The sequence below is a fragment of the Chanos chanos genome, chromosome 3 (genome assembly GCF_902362185.1).
Source record: "Chanos chanos chromosome 3, fChaCha1.1, whole genome shotgun sequence".
Taxonomy (NCBI): Eukaryota; Metazoa; Chordata; class Actinopteri; order Gonorynchiformes; family Chanidae; genus Chanos; species Chanos chanos.
Window position 1 is genome coordinate 35,350,713 of NC_044497.1, and position 21,184 is coordinate 35,371,896.

At 40.1% G+C, this 21,184-nt stretch overlaps 1 protein-coding gene across 1 annotated transcript; it reads right to left on the reverse strand.

The window, feature by feature from the left end:
* Positions 1–240: 240 nt before the first annotated feature.
* On the reverse strand, positions 241–18,551 carry osbpl2b (oxysterol binding protein-like 2b). Its single transcript, XM_030768646.1, has 14 exons — positions 18,466–18,551; positions 12,017–12,170; positions 10,436–10,559; positions 9,726–9,801; positions 9,340–9,474; positions 8,951–9,048; positions 7,867–8,049; positions 6,944–7,051; positions 6,626–6,715; positions 5,784–5,910; positions 4,083–4,208; positions 3,837–3,960; positions 3,380–3,470; positions 241–2,928 (listed from the first exon to the last, which is right to left on the reverse strand). Exons 2-14 carry the CDS (start codon positions 12,051–12,053, stop codon positions 2,826–2,828), a joined length of 1,422 nt encoding a protein of 473 aa, XP_030624506.1. The 5' UTR covers positions 12,054–12,170; positions 18,466–18,551; the 3' UTR covers positions 241–2,825.
* Between the last annotated feature and the right edge of the window lie 2,633 nt (positions 18,552–21,184).

Here is a 21,184-nt window from a genome sequence, read left to right on the forward strand (position 1 = left end):
TATTGAAATGAATGTCATTTATTTGACAAACCACCTAGCCCAGGAGTAGTTTCAATAAAAAAAAAAAAAAAAAAAAAATTAGGCTGCATCTCAAGGGGCGTGTTCCCCTTAGTTTCACTACTGATTATTATTACTGTGTGTGATGTACCAAAAATAAGAGGTTTGAGTAGACTACAAAAAATGTGTAAGTTAGTTAATGTGCTATTTACAAGGCAAAACAAGACACTGAAAAATCTTAACTAAAATTAAGATCTTTATTAGTAGAGCTCCACCAGGCCAGAATGGTATCCAGTGAGTTTGAACACCAAATGTTTTAGACATCTGAATCCCACCTCAAAATAAAATACTTTCCATAATTTTCTCACCAAAAAAGTATTTAAATACTATAAAAATAAATCATCGCACAAAATAATGCGCTATGTGCTTGTGATTACTAAAACAGATGTGCAACATTGAGAACATTAAAAAGCACACATTTTTACATTAACAGCTGAGACATACAGTCAAGGAAAATGGTAAAATACTAAACATAGGATATTTTATGCAATCATTTCACATGAACCCTCATAAGATTTCTGTCAATGATGGTACATTAGTTTTATATTGCTAGGTCTCAGACAATAAAATTTACATTTTTATGAAACAGCTTGAACAAATATAGGTGCAACCAAAAGCAGGGTGTTCTGCCCATCATGGCGTTTATGAAAATGTCAATGTTTTTATTGGTATTTACTGCTGAAAATATATAAACAAGGGGTTAGCAAAACAAATGAATTTGAGAAATACTCTCCACTGAATTTTTAAACAGCCTTTCAAGTGAATGAAGGCAAGTAACAAATCTACAAAAACAAAAGAGCCCAAATGTTAGTGACTTACTGGCATATTCAAATTGAGGCACTGAAACAATAGAAAAAAAATCTAGCATCACTGTGCTACTGCTTTCATTAAGCAGTGCACACTTCATAGCTAGATTCCCTCAGTATCAAAGGCATTTCATTCAACAAAGACATTTTTAGATCTAAAATAAAAATATCAGACACAAATTCACTAAAACGACAGTAGTGATGGAGGTGGTGGTGTGGGGGTCGTGGTACAGAAAGGTGTGGGGATGGGGGTGGGGTTAATTAATGATAAAGAGGAAATTCTGTGCTTTTTTCTTTACATGAAAATAAGCTGCCCACAAAGACAGGAATAGTTAATCATGAATTAAGGTGGACTTGCGATCGTGCACACTCATGATAAACGTCGTGACATAATGAAATAAATCAGGATTTGAGCTATTCGTGAGTTGCATAGATTTCTGTTGTCCTCTCAAATGCACAGTGTGTGTCTCCTTGCGTTTGGAGTATGCTAATTAACACAGTGTGTGGCTGCTTACATTTGGAGTCAGCTAAACTACAACTGTAGCATGTAATGATGGGTATGCTGAAATTCTCACACAGTTGTCGAGTGGTTAACATCAAAACAAAACAAAATTTGGAATGTATGCTATTTTACACAGATGTGTAGCACAATGGACTGAACACGGCTAAAGACGTACCCAAAGTGAAATCCTTAAGTGTGAAATGGACTCAGTCAGAGTATGAGTGCAGAGAAATAAATACATATAATATTAACTGATTGTGGGTAAACACATTTACATTAAAATAAGGTGGTGATCTATGTTCAACAGAGTCAAACTCTGACCATGTAAATTCATAGAAATAAAGATGGGTCACCTTTACAATGCAGATTAACTGTATTATTATTACTATTATTTGACAAAATGTCTTTTCAAAAGAAAAAGAAATATTATGGTTACCAAAGACATAATCATGTAAGTGTAATGCTTCTTAGTGCTATTAGAAGATGCTGAGTCATGATTTTTCCATAAAAAAAAGGGGGGGGGGGCATGTGAACTCATGAATTTCTACTTTGAAATGACCTCCAAATCATCCAAGGGTGACACACTGTACCTGTAGTTTAAATATGTTATATGGCTTTAGTTTCTGCACAAATGACCACTGGCATACATTCATACACAAAGGTTGTCACCACAAACATGTACACACGTTCGGTTCACTATAACCAACCGACATTGTTTTTTTATAATCGTTCCTTAAATTAACAATAATCAGCTTAATATTGGAAGTTTACTCATTCTAGTTCCACCACAAGTGAAACATCCACTATAAGTGGTTTTAGCTGTGAAACTGACTGTGCTTTACAGTAATGTGTGTGATGTATAAGATGAAATACTGGATTTCTTAGACACAGCAGACACCTGTGGACTGTCACTGTTCACTATGTTGGTAAAAACACCTCAGGTAATAGGGCCTCGTTTAATCTACAGATGAAAAAAATTAACACAAAGTAGAAGGAAAGAAAGAGAAGAAGGGAGGGTTATGACTCAGGAGGAGACTCTCGAGGTCCAAAAGGAAGAAAGAATAAATCTCTCTTTATAGTAAAAACCGTGTGAATGAGTGTGCATCAAATGCAAACACTATGGCTAACAGTCAAAAACAAAACAAAAAAAAGTTACCCAGTTCTCTCCTACCCACCTTAAAAAATGATCTACCACTACACAAAGCCCTGTTTTTTTTGCAGTGAACTATTAATAAAAAAAGACTCTCTATCCACCAGGGTATGGAAGATTGTTTGGTGTAGCCTACTTGTGTTTGGGAATGGTAGGGGATGAGAAGTAACACTAGTTGGACAACATCAGTGTGTGCTGTGAAGGACGCGGTGCTTAGTGGAAAAACGCTAACCATGTCAGGCGCGTTTCAGATGGGAGTCATGACGAGAGAGAACCAAAGACAGAACTCCTAAACCAAAGCCCTTGGCCATCAGTAAATATCAGGACAGTCTGTGTAATTCCTATCAAAGTAGCCGCCAGTGTACAGCCAGTCCTGGTTTCCTGTATAAGGGTTTGTTCCAGAAGTAAACCACCTGGAAGAGATACAAATACAAATCAAATTACAAAATAAAAGATTCAGATGCTGTTAAATTAGATATGGACTGTGTTCAAATAAGTTGTAGAATTTCACGACACATGTGATCTTTCAACAGAGATTAATAAAAATAATAGATCAAAATCTAAAACTGGAGTTTTCAGTTACATTAACCTGCAAACACAGCTGTCAAATCATGTAGCTTCTGAAAACTAAATCTTTCTATAAAGAAAGGTATTTTAACAAATATAATAGCTATATCTCTACTGACTTCCAGGTTACTTTTAGATATGCCAGTTAAAGTTGGACGTTTGTTTTAGAAGCAACAATGAGGTTTTATTTTTCCAGAACATTCTAGATTTAAGTGCCAGCATCAGACTGTCAGGAAAAAGACTTTAAAGCCTGGAAAGAAAAGTGAAGACAGCTTTCTGGGCATGCTCAGTCCATACCTAGTGGACCAATCAGCATTGTCTTTGCCCCTCTTCTTACGAGCTGCTCTCTGCTTCTCCTCCAATCTCTCCTTCTCTCTGCTTGCTTCATCTACATACAGACACGTATAAAAAGACAAACAAAAAATACCTCGTGAAAATGAAAATGTACAACAGAATTGCAAGAATAGGGTTCAAAGAAAAATGAAATGAAACTGTCTACCTGTTAAATTTTTTTTGAGCAGCAACAAAACATGGCCTGTAACTTGATTAATGCAGCACTACACAGCAACACAATCTTATGGTCAAGAGAAATCTAACTTAGACTGTAGATATCAAACAGTGAACAATGACGTATATCACAAACACACATAGCAATATAAAGTCCAAGGATTCTAAGTAATGGCACTGTTCGATACTGTGAGCAGCAGATGTTGATACTGTTCTGTTTGCAAGTTTTAATGAAGGAGATATTTACCCATATTGCCGTTCTCCATGGCTCTGATGTCGGGACGGAGGCGACAGTCTGTGGGTGCCAGGACTTCCTTCATGCCAGGCTCCAGCTCATTCAGCGTAATGGCAAAGTTTGTGAAGTTATACATCTGTCAGAGAGTTCACACAACAAAAATCTATTATACAGAACAATTAAGACAGAGATGCAGAAAGAGACAGAGAGTATTTGTCTGTGTTATTTGGATGATAGAATCTGTGGAGTGTGAGTTACCTCGGCTGAATGAGCTGGTCTAGATGATATTCTCCAAAGTAGAGTACTCCCAGATATGACTGATACAGTCTCCTGTCCCTCTGGTATATCATCAGCATCATCAGTGTCTCCACCTACTGTCTCCTCCTACACACACACACACACACACACACACACAGATCAATCCCTAACACAGAAACACACCAACATACACATACTCTACAATCAAAATGGACAGCTGGTCTTCTGTCTCACCTCCCTCTTTACACCTAATGCTATCAGAAACACAGAGACAGGGCTCCAATACACACAGTGACAAAATACACAGAAATACTCACACAACAACACTTGTATAAACAGATGCTAAGACACAAAGGGCAGAAGCATCTCAAGAAACACTGGTCTTTTCACACTAAGCACATTTGAATCTGATCACTCATACACTCATGGCTGTTCTGAGAAACCCCTCCAAACATTACAATCAGCCATCCTTCTCCAGTATCTAAATCTACATATTAGACATAAGGACTTATATATAGATCTGTCTTATATAAGTCTTTAAGCAAATCATATCAAACTGAGAGAGGAACACCATATGGGAAAGGAGAAAAGTTCTATGCTTAATATTGTATTATTCTAGCACTGGTCTAGTCTACGGAGTCTAATTCATCCTTCTGAACTGTGCTAACCTCTCACTTATTATCTTTACCTTAGATCACATCAGAAAGGTAAACTGCAACAGATCAATAAAAACAAAGTTATTAAAGTTATTACAGTTTCACTGACACACTGAGTCTAATGGGGCTGTTTTTTGGGGAATATTTAAAACTAGTCTGGAATTAACCTGCATTTTTTTTTATGAAGAATCCATAAGCAGACTACAATTTTGTCTAGCACTAGGCTTAATTTTTCTGAGACCCCTTTCACACATGCAGCACTATCCATAAATGATCCAGCCAGATGATGCGGCAATTTTCCTGGACCAGACCAAGTAACTTGTCTGGAAAAGTTCCGGTTAGACTCAAGTGTGAACAAAGGCATAACACTGCCGGATAAGAGGATGATGTTTTTGATGACTGATCTCTGTGCTCTCAGTCTAGCAAGTCTGCATTCTTTTCTGCCTCCCCTCAATTTATCATCCAGTGTGTTTCTAATGTCATGAATACGTCTTTGTGAGGCCAGTATCACATGCAACAATACCAGATGTCTACAAAATGCGTTAATTAATAATATTGTCACCATATTGAGACTTAACAGGATTTGTTCCCCTGTCATTTTGTTCAAAACAGAGCGTCTTCTTCCACATTCTGCCTTTCCAGGATTTCCATGCCATGTATAAATATGCTTGCCGCAGTAATTTTTCAGGAATGGGGTGCAAGTGTGAAATGGGTTATCCGCTAGCACTGGAGGAAAAGTTAATCTGGCAAGGTTCCGGATCTTGTGTGTGAGAGGGGCTCGAGAAAAAGTAATCTGAGGTATGGTATGAAAAAAGAAGAGTAGCAAACACCACCAAATTCTCCTCTATACGTTTCTGCTTCTTCTGATAGCATGCACTATCCTAACCATCAGTAATCACAGCTCTATATTTGAATTGTCCAAGAAACGAACACTAAATCAGTGTTCCTTATGTAATTGGCTGTGTTCTCTGAGATCAGCCGTCCATGGAGACTCCTAAGTCACATCCATGACCCCTAATCTTTGACTCACATACCACCCTCTCACCTGTTTCTGTTTTTTAGTGTCTGGGGCTGCTTTCTTTTCCGTCTTGCGGTTGGTGTCATAATCGTGAGGGTCCACGCTCCACATACATTCAGTCCACTTGCCGTAGATCACACATCTTTTCTTCTTACTGCCAGGTGATCACACCATCATACAAACACAAAGGGGGAGCACAAGACAACACATCATTTACAGGCCAGGACAGTCCAGCCAACTGCAAAGCGTCATTTAAAACAGTGACAAAGCAAGTTAACATGTCAGTGTGTGAAACCAGCCCACAGTGCATGGTGCAGGTGTGTGCTGGCACAGAGGTCAAGTGATTGTTTAGTAATAAAGCTATCAGTGCACAATTAAGAGGTGAGTGGAAGCTTCTAATGTGAGCACTGTTGAGTAAATGACCTTCAGACCACAGCAAACTCTTTCTCACATCAAAGCTTTATCAGTTTACTAACATAAGTGAATGGACCAAAAGAACTACTATGGCAAAGTACAAAGGGAAAAAAACCCCACTGTGAGCTGTTAGGTGGGTTGACGAGCAGGGATAGAGGTTATAGACAAAGTTAAAAGACAGAGAATGGTGTTGAAGAGCAGGGGTCAGTGTTACAGGTAAAGTCAAGGTCAGGGAACAGTGTTGTGCAGGTTGAAGAGCAGGGATCGGTGTTACAGGTAAAGTCAAGGTCAGGGAACAGTGTTGTGTAGGTTGAAGAGCAGGGGTCAGTGTTACAGGTAAAGTCAAGGTCAGGCAACAGTGTTGTGTAGGTTGAAGAGCAGGGATCGGTGTTACAGGTAAAGTCAAGGTCAGGGAACAGCGTTGTTAAAGATCAGGCAGACGGTCAGTGTTATACCTCTTGTCCTGGATGTAACCCTCGACTTTGTGTAAGTCCTTTCCAAAAATCCCACAGGGCTTGAAGTTCAGCACACACTTATCTCCAGTACTGATCAATCACAGAGTAACAGGACAGAATAGTCTTCATCATCATCATCATCCTTAATATCATCCAAACTCTAACTACTTTTACATTTCAAATTGTTATATGTCATAAACACACACACACAAACAAACACTTTATATAACATTATTCCTAAAGCCCAAATTAACATATTCAGGTTAATGCAAATACATGACTGAAGTGAATGAGTCTGTCTGTCTCTGGTGGATTTACCTGTGGTTTAGTATCTCTACTGTTCCATACTGCTCAATCCACAGTTTACCCAGGATGACATTGTGTACGCAGCACATAGGGTTGGACCAAGTGTATGCCTCTTTGTGACTGAAGGAGCAGACGCAGAGAGAGGGACATACATAGAGAGAGAGAGAGAGACAGACAGACAGAACAAACAGGATGTCAGCGTATGATCAGATTGTAACCTAGCAACCTCACAATCTAGAACTGATCACAGGCCTTGACATGGACTCTCTCAAACACAGGCTGAAGTGGAGAGGGAGGATCTCTCATATCAAGCTCAAAAACACACAAATTTATACACGCACAATCACTGCGTGACTAGCTGCCCTTGGCCAAAGGGCTGATGAATGTTTACAGCCAACTACAGAGAGCAAACCCTTCAAAGCAAAAAATATACATAAAAATATAACATTCTCTTTTAATATGTCTCTCTGTCTCTCAAAGAACCTCTCTATTTTCGTTCTCTGGGTAGTCTCAGATATCGTTGTGTATTAAGCACTCTAAACCACGTGTTTTCAACCTGTGGGGTCCCCCCTCCCGGGGGGGGGGGGGCATGACCTGTCAAGGGAGGCGCAAGATTAGGAGATTTTTAGGTGCAAACCTGGCAATTACAATGAAAAAGGGGGGGGGGGGGGGGCATGCATGTTCAAATGTAGACAAAGGAGGCGCGGCGCATGTGGAAAAAGGTTGAAAACTCTGTTTTATTGATTTCTGCGATGACTGAATCTGTGTGATGTAGAAGAATAATAGGTGACAATAAGCCAGTAAAGGCCACTGAAGGAGCATGCGTGAATAAAGGGCAATAAAGGTCTATGGTCTGTTTCAAGTCTCTCTCTCTAAAATACACACACGCAGACACACACACACACACACACACACACACACACACAGAAACTTACTTGAGGAGCTCTAGCGTGATGGTTCCTCGGGGCTCCGCCTCCACACTCTTACCCCAGAATTTCAGTTTGGGGTAGATGGAGCCATGAAATGCAAAGTCTCCAGACAGACTCTCAGCGTGGAAGGCACTGATGGGCGGGTGGTGACTCACTTGCTCAGAGATAAGTCTAAAACCCTGGTCCTTCCTGACACACAGAGAGAAGAGAGGGGTGAAAGGAAGAGAAGAGAAGAGAAGAGAAGAGAAGAGAAGAGAAGAGAAGAGAAGAGAAGAGAAGAGAAGAGAAGAGAAGAGAAGAGAAGAGAAGAGAAGAGAACAGAGAGTTTCATTACATGAATGAAGTAACATATCTATCAAATAAAAAGGCCCAAATAGACAGCACACCCCCCTTGAGAGTTTAAAGCTGAACAGTTCAACCCCCTAAACTGAACACACGCTGATACGAAGTGCCATGTGACTGTTACATTTTAGCCTTTTTACGTACAGTAAATCAGTGGAACTGTCAGACAGTTTTAAAAGCTTGTGAACAAAGACAAAGTGACTCTGTTAGCTAACAGGGTGGAGGCTCAGATTTCAGACAAAGCACTTCACTGTATTCTGAGTGCGTTTTAAAGATAGAATCAGATAGACACACAAACATAACATCCTAAAAGGCACTGGCCTTTCACAACGTATTACATAAAAACTAAAAGGCACAATTCCATCACAGCCTCTGCTACTGAAACCCTGTCTGACAATCAAAGATTTGGTTATTTGCCAGTTTGACAAAAGCAGGGATGCCAGTATACTTTTACAATCCCAAAATCATGAGATGAGTAACTTTGGGCCTTTCTCTCTGCACCTTTGTCATTTGCAGACAAGCTTTCTGAATGAAAAGCAAGCACATTTTATGATGATGATGATGATGATAATAAACTGTTGCTGGTGTGTGAGTCAAATGAAGCAGAGAAACTGACATTGGAGAAGAGTGTGCAACATTTCCTTGTTTATAAATGCTGTAAAAGCATGTGTTGTTTTGTTAGCAATGCTGGGGAGTTTACATATTGCAGGTGACCTGTGTGTGTGTGTGTGTGTGTGTTGGATCATACCGTGTAAGTTCATAGGTCTCTCCTAACAGTGGATTAAAAGGCTTTCCAGTTCTGTCCCACTGCGACGCTACTGCAGAGACTGCAAATGCTGCTACAGCCTGAGAGATGGTCAGAGACGGAAAGATAGGAAAAAAACAGCTCATTTTAGAGTGAGACAGAGAGCAGGACACATGACGGAGTCCTTTCCTGCATGTGAACAAGAATGAGTCTCTGTTCTTCAGCACTACAAAACAATGGCTAGATTATCTATAGATAATACAATGAAGTAAACTGTGGAGACATGCATGCGTGTGGGTGTCTTACTGTGGTCAGACTGTGGTTATATGTTGCCTATATGGACCCTGTCTGACTGTAGGTTGTGTGTTTGAAGTGTGTGTGTGTGTTCTTACCTTCATGCGCTCTATAGAGTCGGTCTGAGAACAGGCTCTGTGTATGAGGTATGTGTGTTCCATGTACTCAGAGATTCTCTGCAGGAAGCTGAGAGGCTCATTAAACACGATGGGCATGGTGATCTTGGACAGCTCCTGTTTCCACCACAACGACAGACAAACTTGTGGGTTTCCAGTTAATACCACTTAACACATTTAACGACTGTCCAGATGGTGGCGCTAGAACAGCAGCTAAATTAATTTCTAATTAACTACATAAAATAATATATTAATGCATCAGTGCAGTACCACTGAAGTCCACAGGGAAAACTGGGCTCATAAAACACTACAGTTGATCAAACACAGCACATCAGTAAAGACTTGGATTTGTCTGATCTCTTTCTCACCAGCCCAATACATTTCTTCAGGATGCTCCACACACTGAAGTCATTTCTTGAGAACATTGGAGCAGGCAGCTTCGTTCTATCAGGATTTAAGCACAAACACACATCCTTAGCACACAAACACACACACACAGATATATCTTCACTCTGAGTGTAAAAGCCCCTGCCGGTACTAGGGATTCCTGACTTGGTTTCTGAGTTACAATAAAGTACTTCTGACACACCATTCATTCCCAGCATATTTGAACAGTTCATCCTGATAAACTAGCTCATACTTTTGCTAACACATCATATGTAACACATGTTCCAAAATGTAGTCCATATGTTCCATAAAACATGCTTAAAAAAAAAAAAAGCTTTTGATGTATAGAATGTCAAACATAGCCCAGGCCGTGGCAGGGACATTTAATGAATGTGACAGTTAAAATATTCATCAACCGTCCAATGATCATCACAGGCCACAATTCAGAGAAAATAAAAAACTGAGCAGCCGAAAATGAAACCCTACTTCCATCATGATCATCAGCTCAGATACAGTCGCAAAAATTCAGTTAGTGCAGGATTGTATAGACTATCTCACTGGGTCTGGGTAAACAGGTGAGCCTTAGAGAGATAAAAGAAGTTGGAGAGAGACACTGAATGAGAGAGAGTTAGAGAGTAAGAAAGAGGGAGAGTGGGAGGGCTCAGAGGACACGTCTGGAATCTGACCTTACCTGCGTTTCGTGATTCCGTTCTCCTGTGGCACGGAACCATTGTTCTTCTCAGAGCCATCAAACACTACGGCATCTTTAAAACTGGCCTCCGACGTGCCTTCACAAGACTCGTCTGATTCCAAGCCTACACCACGCATGCGCGCACGCACGCACACACACACACACACACACACACACACACACACACACACACACAAATCACAACTCAAATCAAGATAAGACTGTATACAAACACACAGGTATGCACACACGTATGCACTAAACATCCAAAATCAACACACAGATAAAGCCATGTGTACGTAATGCATGCAGCGGACACGTGAAGACGCAAATACCTCCAGAGGTTAAACCTGTTTAAGTCCCATTATCAGTTTCATAATATGAGCTTGCCATTACCTTTGCCGGTCCTTATATTACTTCACTCTGTAGTAATATACGACTACATATTACTTTATGATGCTCCTCCCCAAGAGAGAGGGATAATAACAGACAACTCTGATGCCAACTAAACCCACACATCTGCAGACAAAACACGTACCAAAGGCATTTACTGCCCAAAGAGTAAGGACAATCAGTATGACTGGGGGGGGGGGGGTCAATAAATCATCAAAGTACACATAACTGTCTAATCCTCTGCTTTCTCTGCCTTGTCAGAGGTCCTCTAAGACCTTTCAAACTTCATTCCAGTCCAACGATTCAAAGAGCTTGCTGGTGCTATGTATCCATGGTAACTGGAGCTCAGATCAGAGTTTTTATTAATTCATCATCTCTTCATCTCTTTCTCTCTATGACGTGCTGACACCAGCCATCACAGTGGATGAATGCACTGCTGCATTATTGAAACAATCAGCAGGTTAGATGACACTGAATTCTCATATGTGTGTTTGGCTTAGAAGCAGTAATGGTAAACCAACCATGTCCAGACTAATTCAAAATGATGGGGACTCAGAGTTGGAGGCCAGTCAGTTTTTACCTTGAGAAATTCAGGGTAAGGCGGTGCAATACTGACAGTTGGAGACCTAAAACTCGACCTTGCTGGGTTCTTTCTCTTGAAGCAATATTACTCATTCCTTGTGGGATACCTCTGAAGGAACTTCACGCAATTTATTATATTAGCAAAGAGAAGAAGGACCAAATTAAGAACAGTTCCTGTTTAAAAAGTGGTAGGTGTAGAGAAAATGGCATTACATTTCTTTAACTGGTGTGACAGTGAGAATGCTATATGTCCTGTTTCTATCTGAATAAAGCCTACATACTAGAAACAGGATAACAGTCGACATTTTACTGAGTCTCCTGAAATGTGATGCAGTTTTCACCCCAGTGCCCAGTCCTCCCTACCCCTCCCCAGAAAAATGCTGTCCTCTGTCAAGACCAATCAGTGAGAACAAACCTCAAAGCATATGCTGGACCTTTAGGTTTATAACAAGGCTCCCAAAATGAGCCCTGCGGGGGGCCAAAGTTTCGCTGCTTTTCGTGTCAACCAATTACTGAAGCCTCCAACTGGCTGAAGAACTTTTTGCATCTTCGAAACTATGAGACTTGTGTATATACTATGTTTACATCTAAGCCCCACCCACTCACCTGTGACGGCGTCAAAGAACTCGTCGTCATTGTTCATTGTACAGACTCCAAAGACAGTCCCTTTCTCTTAGCCGGGGAGATCCTAAAACATTGTCCCGTAGCAGCTGTGTCACAAAAACTTGGGTCTTCTCTACCAGTGGCAAAGCCAGAAAACCTGAGAACAAAGAGAGACACAGGGAAGATCAATGTCAGACATACCAGTGAAAATATGGAAAAAGTTATGGATGTCAACAAGATTGCAGTCAAGTGTTATGAATTTAGAGATGGGTAAACACTCACGATGAACATACACACAACTATCAAATGCAGACAAGCGCCGCTTTTCTTCATGACCGAAACGAAGAACTTCTACAAAAGTCCTACACCATTTACATACTGCAGTAACTAAATCTGGCACCTTCTCAATTCCGATATGACACAAGCAAAACAAATACTAACTGCATATGAACAATTTCCTAAATTTGAGGAGAGAGACCACATTCTGACAGACACAAAACAGGAAGAGAAGCCGCATGCATCAGACTCCACCCACAGTTTGGAATGTGAGACTTCAGGAAACACTGTATTAACAAGGCAGGTGAAGCAGACAGTGGGTGAAAGATACTCACTCTCTCTCTTTCTCTCTCTCTATCGACCTGTCTGTGTGCACAATCTCCCGTTTTCTCAGCCAACAAAGGACTGCCTACAATATACTCATCAAGTTTCATGCCTAATGCTTTCCAATAGTCCTGCCCATTGGGCGTAGTTGATTAAAGAACATGCTTAAAGGTGTAAATTCATTACAGGAGTTAAATACTTGTCATATTCAAGACAAGTTCCAAAGTGGAAGCCGAGCATTCTGTACTCTCATTATCTGTACAACCAATGCTTTCCTTTTGTGGTACTCTAGCAACAGCTTACCAACAACTATTGAGCAATAGGGCCTAGGTTCTTGGATGTCTTCCGGAACAACATTTTTGAACTGCTGGCATTGGTAAATATTCATGACGAAAACATCAATGAGACAGAGAAATATCAGTGGTAAGGTTTAGCTACTGCTTGCCTTGTTGAATGAACTTCCAAAGACAGACGGATGCCAAAACAAACCGACAAAGTATTAAGGGTGGAAGTCCACACTACAGCCACCTACCGTGAACATGTAGTACATGTCACTGTTCAAACAACTAACAGCCCAAAAACTCTTCTTTCAGACAGATGGGCTCACAAACTCCTGGAAAAAAACACATCCTCAAAATGACTCATCGTTTCTCAAGTCTTGTTTATGTGATGTTGTTTTATGTCTCTTTCCTCATTCATTACCTATTCACTCACTTTTATACTAAAATAGTGTAATACATGTCCCACACTAATAACCAAATCACTGATCTGAGGACACTTATTACGTTTTGTTCTGAAGGGTTGAGATTAGGAAAAGGGTAGGAGAAGCCAGTCCTTGGATACAGGAAGTGAATGGAGAGAAGCTGTATTTCCTCTTTAAGCAAAAACCTGGTACAGCCTGGCAGGTGTTCAATGACTCTCAACTGTTCCTGAAACCATACCCTGGAGAACATTGACTACCGATCCTTTATTCTGCTGAGAACTCTGAGGTCTGCATATGTTTTTTGTAAAGGCGGAAAGTAAAGGGCAATGGGGTCACAACGGTGACCAATGGGAGAGTTAGTGAAGATTAACCATGATACTGTTCAACCGGGTACAGCTAACAGTCTAATACCCCCTGTTCTGCAAAGAGTGGGTCAGATCCTGATGGTATGTTGCATAACAACATATTACCATCATTTTTTGTGATAAGGCTTATCTTTCATTTGCTTAACAGGAATGTTACAGACTGTTCTGACACATTCTGTCTGTATGACACCTCACAGGGAGCAGAATACAGACCCCTTTTTTCTAAAAATCACATACAAACAAGCATAGGAAGATAGCACTGCTGACCCAAAAGATTTTTTTCCCTGTTCACTGCTGATGTAAGCGACATCACAAGGCCTAGTTATGAATATAAAATACGCCCTGTGGCAAGCCAGAGCAGCTACAAAGATCAGTGTCTTGCCAAGACTACTTTTGCTGATCACTTGAACACAGCACGTCAAACAACGCAAAGACCCTTTGAAAGAATGTGTGTTTCTCAATTTCTTTAGAGAGAGAAAAAAACACACACACACACACACATTTCACGGAGGAAATCCCACTGTCTCAGAGGTCTTTTAACAACCTAATAGGTTTCGTATGATTCCCATCATATGATTCCTGGAAGCAGGTTTGTCTTTGTGTAAGACAGGCCAATTGATAGAGATCAGGATCAAAGGTCGTGGTCACATAATTACATCGATGTCCTAGGGTTCAATAGGCCGACGAGAGTTTCCTCACAGACTCCTTGATCTAAACTTTGGTCCTCGCGTTCCTCCCCGTGAAAAACAGGCAGCAGCTGTCTCTTTAAAGAGCACCATGCTATTCGGTCCGCTCTGCTATGTTCACTGTCTCTTTAAAGAGCACCATGCTATTCGGTCCGCTCTGCTATGTTCACTGTCTCTTTAAAGAGCACCATGCTATTCGGTACGCTCTGTAATGTACACCAACTGTTTGGTAAAGATGTGGCATGGCACCAGTCACTGTGTTATCTTGAACACACATGGAAAGAAGACAAACTGGTGGTCTGGGGTCATTAAACACAGGGTCACAGAGACAACAAGGCTAAAGCAAATCTAAGAGAAAACATATCATGAAGAAGAACAGGTCAGGTCTACTGTCAAGGCCTACAGACCCTCTACTGTTCTCAGTACATTATCTCCAGGCCACGCTGTCTGACGAATGGACCAAGTGCACCGAGGTGAAATTCCAAGGCAAAGCAAAAACACACAGCTTAAATGATCTATAACAACCATTTCAGTCTTACACAAATGTACAATGACATTTTAAGAGACTGAGAGTACTTGATAAAAATAACCAACTGACTAGAAATAAATGTTTGTCAGTCAAAATGCTGTTACATTGTAAAGCTCAGTTAAATTAAAGGAGATGATGAAACAACCAAAAATAGCAGTCTTGACTCTCCTTAAACAATAATTATTAAATTTAGGCCAATATTTAAAATCTATTTCAAATAAAAAATGTAAAGCCAAAGGTGTCAAGAGTCAAACTGAAAGAGCATGCAATGTAACTTGGCATGCCTAAAGTACTCCATTCCATGTCCTGTAATTCAACCGTAAGGAAATCACTTTGTCATACTTCTGCAACTGAAGTCATCAACCTTGCATTTTAATCCTTTATCACACTTAGGACTCGTCTACATACACATTTAAACAGAGATACACAAGAAAAGCAAGACATTACCCTTCGCACTGCTGTGTTCCTTCAATCCCTTCTGATCTCTGAGTGTGAGTATGATCTCTGCGTATGATCTCTGACCAGAGTTCAGAGCACTAATTAGAGATCGAAAAAGAAACAATGACGAGAGGATACCCTGGCTAGTCGCTTAGTAACCTTACACGCTGGGTCTAGACTCACTAATATGCAGATCTTGCGCTGTCTACAGAGTCCGTAGAGATGTCAGCACATCTCATTAGAATAAAATGCCGTTTGACTGGCTGGGATGGTGAAAAGATAAAAGAGAAATATGAGAATTAATGGGGTCAAGTACACACCCAGGGCATCCAAAGGGACTTTGGTAAAGTTTGAATCAGACGTCATGTGTGTGGGATTTTGTGTACTCAGTGATTGTGTGTGATGGGAGGAGAGGCAGCGGGGGAAGAGAGATACAGCGAATGAGGTCGGAGGGTGAGAATGAAAACATGCATTTGTGTGTGTGTGTGTGTGTGTGTGTTTGTGTATCAGTCGCTCTAGAGGATGTTTCCATCATGACTGTGTTCATGTGATGGAGCACTTCCCATGCCACAGATGTCAGCTAATGTGAGGAAGAAATACACAACAAACTGGCCAGCCAATGAAACCAACCCAGTGGATTCAACTGTCAGAAAATCCAGTTACTGTTTTTCAATGAGGTACAGAACATGAGAGCAGTAGTAAGACTGAGAGAAACCATGAAGACCTTTGCCTCACAGGTTACATGAAGGTCCACACACTTCAAGGACTCAACAGTAAACAGGACCAAGGCAAACAGTGGTGATTACGCACAAGGTCAGACAAGCCTCAGTGAACAATACATTGCCAGGTCAAAGTCACACCTGTTCTCAGTTTTTCAGATGTCCATGATCTAACTTTTCAAAAAACCTCTGTGTTAAATCATGTTCTCATCAAAACTCATCAAAACCCGTTGTGGCATTATGAAATTATCCTTCATACAACCATGCTTCCTCATTCATTATTGATAAACCGGTGACACTGCATTAATCGAGTTAGCAGACACAGACACACACACACACACACACACACACACACCCACCCAACCTTGAGCTTTGTATGAATCAGCTCAATAATAAGGCGTAGTCTGAAAGCCCAAAACAAGCAAACTCTCCAACAGCAAAAGGTGACAGCGATGCCAACAGGAATGCACCCAGTCCCGAAACTCACTCTGAGAGGCATTAAGGCCCACTAATGTGTTCCTTTACCTCAGCACCATTGTGTAACTGACCTACTGCTCTGACTCATCTGAGCTCCATGTCTCTTCATATATTAACAATTCACTTGCTTTGTGTCCCCCACCCCCCCCCCCCCCCCCCCCCCCCTTTACACCAATGGAAACATCAAGCTGACTACTGTCATAAGGTAGGGACACATAAATATAAAAAAAAAACTATGTTGAGCAAGAGGCTGGATTAACTAAAATTAACTATTTGGACATTAGGACTTTAGCCTTGGGGGATGCAATTTCACTGTGTAAAACATAATGATGTACGACAACTGTATGATTTTGAGTCTACAAATAAATATCCTTTCTACAACTACGAATTGTCAGTACAGTCAGTGCAGAAGATGCAGCCATCCTCCAGCCACTAAATAATAACATATTCTGATCTGATACTCCATTTACACAACTGCAACTACACACAACACAACTGTAACTACAGACAACAAATGGTCAAAAGGTGACAGAGAGGTTGGCAATCAACCAGACCCTATAATGCTTAATAAAGTTTATAGGTAATTACAACATGCTTACAGAAACAAAATAACTACTCCATGTGACAAAGGGTAAACAACACAATGAACACTGAGATGCTATATCTGAATAGAGATGCTACCTGCCCTGATGTGAAGCTGTTTCCAACTACTAGATTAGTTTTAGGGTGATCCCCTGGTCATGATTTAAAAAACAAACAAAAAAAATGGGGAAGGGAGCATAAAACTAACAAAAGCATGGTAACTTGCTTAAAATTTTAAAGAGAGTTTAAAATTAGTCTTTTAAGTTTATAAGATATTATGTAACCTTTGGAGTTGGTTCTGAGTAACTGACTTCACAAAAGTATCTGTGTCCTGTCCACGCATATCCCTTTTGCTCTCGAAATATAAAACTAAGGAACATAGTACAAAGTAACGAAGATAGCAAGGACTAACGGTTTAATACAAGTTGACGATTGTTTATAGAGTTCATAAAACTGCAATGCCATTACGCAGCTCACTCTTCCGAGCACGACGGCCCATTTAGTTTTCAAACACAGCAGACTAAGTAAATGAAAACTTGAAAGATTGCTTCGGACTTGATTTTCAAAACACCACCGGTGACTGAGGCTAAAAAATGATCCAAACGACTCAATGGCCTGACATTTGACCACACACTAAGGTAAGTAGACAGGTACAGTTATTTAGCCGGTTGGAAAGCTATCAAGAAACTGTAGCAAAGGGAGAAAATGATTAACTCTTTGAAGCACAGATGCAAAACATCATAATTAACCACTTACATGGTTCTAAATTAAACACTAGAAGTCCAAGAAAACTAAATATGATGTCATTCTTTTTGGACTACTGATCGCTGTTCAACAAAGGAGGTGGCGAAATGTACGGTTTTTTAAAGAGGAACAGTTAAAGGCTCTGTTTGTTCTAAATGTCCGTTTTCATAATAGAGGTCTACGGTAGTAATATGCTAAGTGTTCAGCTAGCTGGCACACTTAGGACATCTTAAATTAGATTTATAAGTAAAGATAGGTTAGCTGACTAATACTAGCGAGCCACTTAGTAATTGCTCAACTATTTACGCATCCAAAAACACAGCACCAGAGAAACACATAGCGCTTCAGGGTCGGATTAAGGTAGGAGCAATATAGCACAGTGGCAGTTTGCAAGCAATGGAACATTAATCTGTCTGCCTCAGACAACGATGCTGCCAAGGCAGTAAGCATGATGCTTACAAGCTAACGACATTAGCCAAGCTAATAGCTAACTTGCTATGTAAGCGGCTGATACTGAGTTAGGAAGTGTCTTTCACTGGTTCGTGAAGAATTACAACTTGACAGATTTTCATGTATGAAAATGAAAATACTCCATAACTATTTAGTTACCTGTAGAAGTCAGAATCCAAGCTATGCTTTAGCTCACCCAAATGAACGCTGAAATCTGGATCTACTAACAGACTACCAGAGAGCTGACACAGAGACGGAAGTTGAATGACAGGGGCGGATTTGACTGACATAAAAGGTGGCTAATCAGATTCATAGAAATGGGTCGCCTGAGCTGAGAACACAAACGTCAAGATAGATCTGAGAGAACTTAGTATGCTGAGGTACAAAAACTTGGAGTCAATCATGCCATCTCGCCATACTCATTAACAATACTGTCATCTATGAAGTTTCGCATTTTTAAAGATAGCTTAAGCACAACACTTAAAAGAAAAAGGATTCTTCTAGACTGAGCTGGATCTTTGCATTTTTAAAGGAAGACTAAGGCGGGTCACACAATTTAAAGAACTTCTGAATTCAGATTTGCTTGAAGAAAACAACAGAATCGTTTTTGCTTCTTCTGGTATTTTTCCCGATTTCAAATTATTTGTGCCTCTCAGAAAGCTTGATGTATCTCAGAAAAAAACACATGCTTACACTTGTCGAAACAATAACATCTTTAGTCCTCACTTCAATCACTCGTTCAACTTCAGTTTTTAATCCAATGACAAAACTGTTTGACCACATACTAAAAAGTACTCTGATCTCACTGCATTGACTTTCTTCACATTGCAGGCATTTTAACTGTATGCAACTTAAATACTATTATTTTCAGTCATGTAGTTATTCCTTAAAAATACCCCTCATGTGAATCATTAAAATTCTGTGGTAAGTATAAAAACACAGCAAGAGGCTTGTGAGAACTCAGGGGTTACCATAGACTACATAATCTTGAAGGTATTTCAGTTGCTTCAATTACTGCACAAACATAATGAACATGTTAAAATATGGACTAGCTTAGAGAACATTATTAATTGCTCTTTTTGTCGGTATGTGCTATGACTACACAGTATCTTTTACACTGCTATTAAAATTACTGAATGCCATCACCATGCTGTTGCATTATTGATGAGAGATAAGTTTAATCTTCCATTATTATCCTCGTCATAAATAATGGAGACAACAGTCACTGATACCCTCATCAGCCATTAGAGAGGCTTAAGGTAGCACAGTGATAGCAGACTGAGCCACAGTGAATCCTTCATAAAGAAGCACTCAGAGTACTATTAGGTTTGCCTGCTTGACTGAGTGTGGGTGTGTAATGTTTAGAGGTATGCTCTTTTCTGGATAAAATGGTGTGTGTGTGTGTGTGTGTGTGTGTGTGTGTGTGTGTGTGTGTGTGTGTGTTGGGATGGAAGTGGGGTGGGGGTTTACACACAGAAAAAGCAGAGAACTCATGAGCCTCATGAGTTTGCTACAATTAATGTAATGAAACAAGAATGTGTCCCCTATCCCTCCCCTCTAACGTCTTCCCCTCCCCTCTCACTCTCTGTCTCTCTCTCACTCTCTCTAATCAAGCCCCCCCCCCCTAAAAAAAACAAAAACAAGACAACATTAACAACAAAAAACAGCTCTCACCAATCCCAAAGCAAGGACCTACAGAGTTCTTTAACAATAGCCTCAACATGGATAAATGTTTTATACACCATCTGAGCATAATTATCAACCATTGTTATTGGGACGTTGCTCAAACAGTTCACAGCAAGAACGAGGTTGCTGGAATGAGCTCAGAGATGAGAAGAAACCCATTCATTCAGCATTAATCACGGTAATTACACAGATTACCACAGGTTTCCACTGAATTTCTTTGTCTTCTCATACGGAAAAAGTCTTTTCAGCTTTCCAAAAAAGAAGCTTGTAATCTTCAACTGATTTATTTCATTTATTGATTTATTTCATAGAGTTACATTGGTATTAAGAATTTCACTCTAGGATGATTGAAATTGTGAACATAAATGCATAATGCATGACATAGCCAATGCTTGCAAATATTAATTATGATTTGGTTGACATTATGCAACCACTCCTTCAACCCCTTCGTCATGAGGGGTTAATGACCAATAACCATTGTGGAATTACCCAAAGTAGCCACCAGATGGCATGAGAGGATTTCAGTAATAGTTGACTTGAGACTTGAAACATCTTGGAAAAAAAAAAGTTTGAAAATGTTTTGAAAGTACAGACCAGTGCAGAGGGAAAATACATAATTTGATATTAAAATAAAATGATAAGTAATTTTATAAGCAAATTGAACATTTGAGCAAATGGTCTATTTTTTTATTGATATTACATGCCAGCATACGCTTAAAACATTTAGATGATAATCCTTTTAGTCACAAATCTTCCACATTTAAATGAATGTGTGTCAAATCAGTGGATTTTGTCTATCTAATTTGCTTTGAACATATTACCAGTAGCTTTGCCCAGTGTGAGACCACAACACACTGGTGGCAATGAAATATGAATCCACCCTGGAAACCAGGAAGTTTGGCTACAGACAATCAATTAGAGTGCAATATGTCCCCTACAGAGACCGTGGTACAGTGTAGTTTCTGTTATTACTGCTGTAATTTAAGCCAAGATGGGCTGAAATGAAAACCCCAAACACTGTTTTACTGTAATTAAGGTCATCATGAATGAGGATGACATCTGATATCTTCCAGTAGTAGGACCCCCCCCCCCTCTCTCTCTCTCTCTGTCTCCCTATTGGTTCTGTCTGTGAGCTCAAGAGTGCCAAGGCTACTGATAATCCAAACATGTTTCTCTGAAACCCTTGTATGGA

Excerpts from the sequence above, each read along its gene's own strand:
- osbpl2b (XM_030768646.1), bottom strand. The coding sequence starts at position 12,053 with ATGAACAATGACGACGAGTTCTTTGACGCCGTCACAG. Across the intron at positions 9,475-9,725 it reads TGAAGAAATGTATTGGGCTG|GAGCTGTCCAAGATCACCAT; the intron begins GTGAGAAAGAGA and ends TGGTGGAAACAG. Across the intron at positions 2,929-3,379 it reads AATGCTGATTGGTCCACTAG|GTGGTTTACTTCTGGAACAA; the intron begins GTATGGACTGAG and ends TATCTCTTCCAG.